The sequence below is a fragment of the Montipora capricornis genome, chromosome 11 (genome assembly GCF_036669925.1).
Source record: "Montipora capricornis isolate CH-2021 chromosome 11, ASM3666992v2, whole genome shotgun sequence".
NCBI lineage: Eukaryota > Metazoa > Cnidaria > Anthozoa > Scleractinia > Acroporidae > Montipora > Montipora capricornis.
In genome coordinates, this window is record NC_090893.1 from 25,646,467 (window position 1) to 25,651,466 (window position 5,000).

Consider the following 5,000-nt stretch of genomic DNA (forward strand, 5'->3'; position numbering starts at 1 on the left):
CTGATCTGTTGTGAATGGAAAATGGCCAGCCATAAACTGGATTTTGGCGGGGTTTCGGTATGACGTAATTTGAAGCCATTTCAGTGCTTTCTGTGAGTCAAGTCGAAAATACACATAATTTGGTACACGAAAAGGTGTGATTTCCATCCTTTCGCTTTTTAAAGTACGCTAGAGATATCCTGGAACCGATTTCGAAATAATTTGCCTTAAACACCTATATTTCAGTCGACAGACGCCACGCACGCGCCACATGTACAAAATTAGCTGTTGTTTACAAATGAGAAACAGACATAACCTCTCCTTTAACTGCGACCGCATGCCATTTAAAGGGAACATCCACTTTCCGAAAAATCAATTCATAGCAAACATTGTTATACAAAGATACATTTTCATAGAGGTCCATTTGTAACATTACTTATTGCTTTCGGGCTAGTCTGCTTCCAGAGAAGGGATTGGTAACGCTTACTAGCAAGTCTTCTAAGTGACGTGTTGGGTACAGGCTAATTCCATGTTCTTTGGAATGATTGACTGAGCACAATGATCAAAAGAAAGCACCCGATTGTGCTAAATCCTTTGCGAGATTTGTTTTACAATGAGATACAAAAGGCAACAAATTTGTACCGGCTACACATTATGACATTTATATGAAACGATCTACACGGTCTACCACAACTTTTCACCGAGAAAAGAATATGATATCATATTTCTTGCTGTTGCGATGGTAGACCGTGCTTGGATGGTAGACCGTTGGTAAATGGAATAGGCGATATGTACAGGATTTCTGACTGTGTGAACTTTATTACGAATCATCTGGTAATGTATTGGATTGATTAGCAAAGAAAGTACTAGTTGAATTGTGCTGGTTCCTCGAAGATACGATTTTCAACTGTAACGCCACCATCCCGGTTGACGTCACCAAGAAACACAATAAATAGTATTGTGTTACATAATACGAGCCATGTGTAACTTTGGGAGCATCAGATCTGCAGTGCAAAATACTTTGCTTGCTTTAGTATTTGGTACGGAGTCTTGTGTTAGCGATGATAAGTCCAAAAAATCAAAAATCGATACTACCGTATGTCAATAATTAATATCCTTTCGTGTTTGATACAATGTGCTTTGCACTTCGCGTACAAACTTCTTAAATGTTTCAGAGCTTATACGATATTTAATGATTGTTTCTTTGGTTCCTGCTTTTCTACGTTGAAACGTTTCCCTATAGGATTCAAATCCGGACTGGCAAAATTATTGCAATCAATCAGACAACAAGTTGCAAAAATAGTGGAGACACTTCACCTTCTTGGGGCGTTATTAATTTCCCTATTATCTCTCACACTGCAGCCCCCCTTCCCCCCCCTCCCCCCCCCCCCATCCTTATCAGTGTTGCTAGCAAGACAAAAAAATGTTGGAAACTTAAGCAGTCAACATTGAAAGGGGGAGAGGGGAGAGGAAGTGGGAATGTTTTAAATTCTAGATACGGCGGGCATTGGAAGCTAGAAAAGGTGTTTTTTAATGAAAGTGTCTCAACAATTTTGCAACTTGTTGTAGCGTAAAACTTCTTGGTCTCACAATTTCAAACAATCTTAAGTGGAACGCTTACATAGAGAATGTTATCTAAAAAGGAGCCTCCAGGCTTTATCAGTTAAGGCAACTTAAGCGTGCAAAAGGAGATCCTGCGCAGCTAGTTTGTTTTTATACTACGTGTATCCGGCCCGTGTCTGAATATGCTTTCCACAATGGTCTACCTAAGTATCTCTCTGAAGAGCTAGAGAAAATTCAGCGCCGTGCACTTAGAATAATTTTCCCAGATTTAGGCTACCAAGAAGCTCTTAAAGAGTGCAACATTGAGACCCTCTACCAACGGCGCCAATTGCTGACGGAGCACCTATTCAATGAGATCAAAGACAACATGCAGCTGCCACAAATTACATGGCCTTTTGCCTTCACGTAATCTTAGTACCGTAGCCTTAAGGAGAACGCGCGCTTTTAACGTACCTTTTTGCAGAACAAATGGACTAAAGAATAGTTTTATCATGTACAACGCGGCTATTTCTTAAATTTCATCACGTAAAATATATATGTAATAGTATACGTAAATAGTTTTTTCCTCTTTTTTGCTCTCTCTCTCTATATAGTATTTTTAGCTTTTTGTTTAGTTTTTCATCTTGTTTGTATTTGGTATTAAGTAAACATTTGTACAGTCCGTAATCCAGCCTTTTCGCTGCAATGGATTTTTAATAAAGCTATCTATCTATCTATCTATCTATCTATCTATCTATCTATCTATCTATCTATCTATCTATCTATCTATCTCATTGGTAGACTAATTTAATTACTACCATCAAAGAGCAGAAATATTGTATTTTTTCCCTGCATTTTAGATTTTCGATGGAAATAATGACAAGAATACAGCAAAGAAAAATGTTCTAAGCAATGTAGTAATAACAAGGTGGCTACGTTTTGTGGTGAACGACTTTAAAGGCTCGTGGCCTTGTATGAGGTCAGAGGTGTATGGAGCGAAGCAAAAACCAGGTAAACCAACCAACCGATAATAATAATAATAATAATCATAATCATAATCATAATCATAATCAAAGGAGGGCATTTCAAATTTATTTCAAGTATTTATAGATCTGGGCATCCAGAAGTTTGTATACTGCCATACTAATAATAAACATGTAAAAACTAGCGATATCTTAAATTTCCGACGATTCGGCTACCTCATGAAGCCATTATCAAGGAGTTGGAAATGAAGATGCGAGTTCATAATAGATATAAAATAGTCCAAATTTGCACAAGTATAGATGAACTAGACAAAAGCTTGTGTTTTCACGAGCATTTTTTCAGGTCGCTTAGCGAGTGACAACCGAAAATTCGGTAAAAACGGTTCCTTTCCCAACTCGCTTAAAGTTAAGTGAGTCGGCAAATTTCAATAGAATTCTCATTAAATTTAAGCCACAAAACCAGGTAGCTTAAGCGAGTTGGATATTACTTTCGACCAATAAGGAGTCGCTTGGGGTTATCCAAATCGGAAGTACAACAGTCGTATAAACACTTGTTCTTAGGCCATCGTAGCTTGAATAAGAAAATAACACAAACAGCGGTGATAAACATTGTACTCCAACGCATTTTTTAATATAGAACTTGACGTAAACAGTCTTGCTACTCTTATTTTGGCACGTGCTCTTTCCTCATTGAATCTTACCCGTGAAAACACGTATCATTTTTAAGTCGCTGAACGAAGTCTGTAAACAAACCATTTTCAGGAATGTTAAGCGACAGAACGGCTATCGTGAAAACGCAGCCAAAGACTTTAACACGGAGTGAATCTGTTTGCACGTTCAGCCATGGTCTTAATTGTTTGATGTAAAGCATTTCGTTAACCGGAGACAGTCCGATTTGTTCATGCATTCCTTCAACACTCTAAAGCAGCTGAGGAGGTCCTCAGGGACAGCACCCACGTGGTCTTGATCATAATGCTTGCGTACAGAAGATGACGTACTATTGTGGCCATCCACACGTGTATGTAGATGGCCACGTGTGTAGCCAACATAGCTACCTGTATCGTGCAGGTTGCATTGCCGAAAGTGGTACACAACGCACTGTTGATTAACCAGCTGTGGTTTAGTCTGGCATTCTTGGAGGTCTTGGCCAATTTTTCTGCTGACAAGGATGGGTTGGACTGTAGTTTGGAGCTTGAGACTTAAACCTTTCAACTGAGTCTTAACAAAGTTAGCAGAATCCTGGGCCCGGTTGTTTGCAAGCCAATTAACTTAATCCAGGATTAGCGTAAACTTTCGTTTCATGTTTTCAACTTTTTGGTGAAAGTTCCTTCTCCCTTTTTTGGTTTTTCAAGATTGAATTCTTCTAATGTAAAGTTTTGGCGAATATAAGCGTTGAACAGCATTTAGTAGTAGAGAAATAAACCCCTTGGCTCATTTTTCAGCTGGAATTAGAGTTAATCGGCTTTTAAACAACTGGGCCCTGGTCCTTAAATGGTACGAGTACCCAAGTCACGTTATTTCTCACTATTTCCACTGATGCCTGCGATGGATTCTGGTTAGTAACTCTTGAGTTGACAAAGGTATTAATGGTAGAGTTGATAAGGTGTTGGGGGTACTTCAAACGCGAGAACAGGGACTTTAAGCGTTCACACTCCCCTGAGAAATAGGCCCAAGATGAGGACAAATGGTACGCGCGATCAAGCATAGTTGTTAATAAGCTTCGTTTGTACTGACCGGTTGTCGATGTGACTATGGTAGTGGAGAAGTAAACCAGTACTGGTAGGCTTCACGTAGATAGCTGGTATGAGAACCTCATTAATCGCGCGCTCAAGTGGCTCTAACAATTCTGCCATATCAGGTAATGTTCTTAGGAAATATGTTCAACGGTGCCGCAGACCAAATGATAATGATAATGATAATACGGAGAGAGCTGAGATACTTTGTTAGAGGATGTTTGGTATAGCGCAGAATATGTTGGGTTTGATCCAAAACAACATAAAACAGTGAAAGACAGTTTTAACCACTGGAGGTGAAGCTCTTGGCGAAGTTCATATCAGAAGAGGAATATTCAAGGAGACACAGCCTTTCATCCCTCCTTTTTGTAATATCGCTCATCCGGACACTAACACTCGTGCTACGAAGAGTAAAGGTGCGTATGATCTTGGCGACGGGAAAGGGATGATTAATCATTTGCTTTTTATGGACGATCTTAAGAAGCCATATTGTAAAAATGAAAATCAAGTTGACTCTCTTGTCCCGAAGATATGCCGATGGAGTTCGGAATACCAAAGTGTGCAATCTTATTGATGGCACGCGGAAAAGTGTTCCAAAGTGAAGAAATCATGCTACCGGGGAATAAAAAGATACGATCACTGAATGTTGATGAGAATGAAAACTACAAGTATCTTGGGGTGCTAGAAGCGGATGATGTAAAACATAGTAAAATAAAGGACAGGATCCAGTCAAGCTAAAGTAAAGCTATGATCCTCGCAGTTA

General features: G+C 39.3%; 1 protein-coding gene across 1 annotated transcript in view; it reads left to right on the forward strand.

The window, feature by feature from the left end:
- Nucleotides 1-5,000, forward strand: part of LOC138023267 (neuropilin-2-like) — a 104,889-nt gene that overhangs the window by 34,553 nt on the left and 65,336 nt on the right. Inside the window, exon 3 of the mRNA XM_068870284.1 lies at nucleotides 2,382-2,532. Coding sequence (XP_068726385.1) covers nucleotides 2,382-2,532 — 151 coding nt within the window. The remainder of the gene's footprint in view (nucleotides 1-2,381; nucleotides 2,533-5,000) is intronic.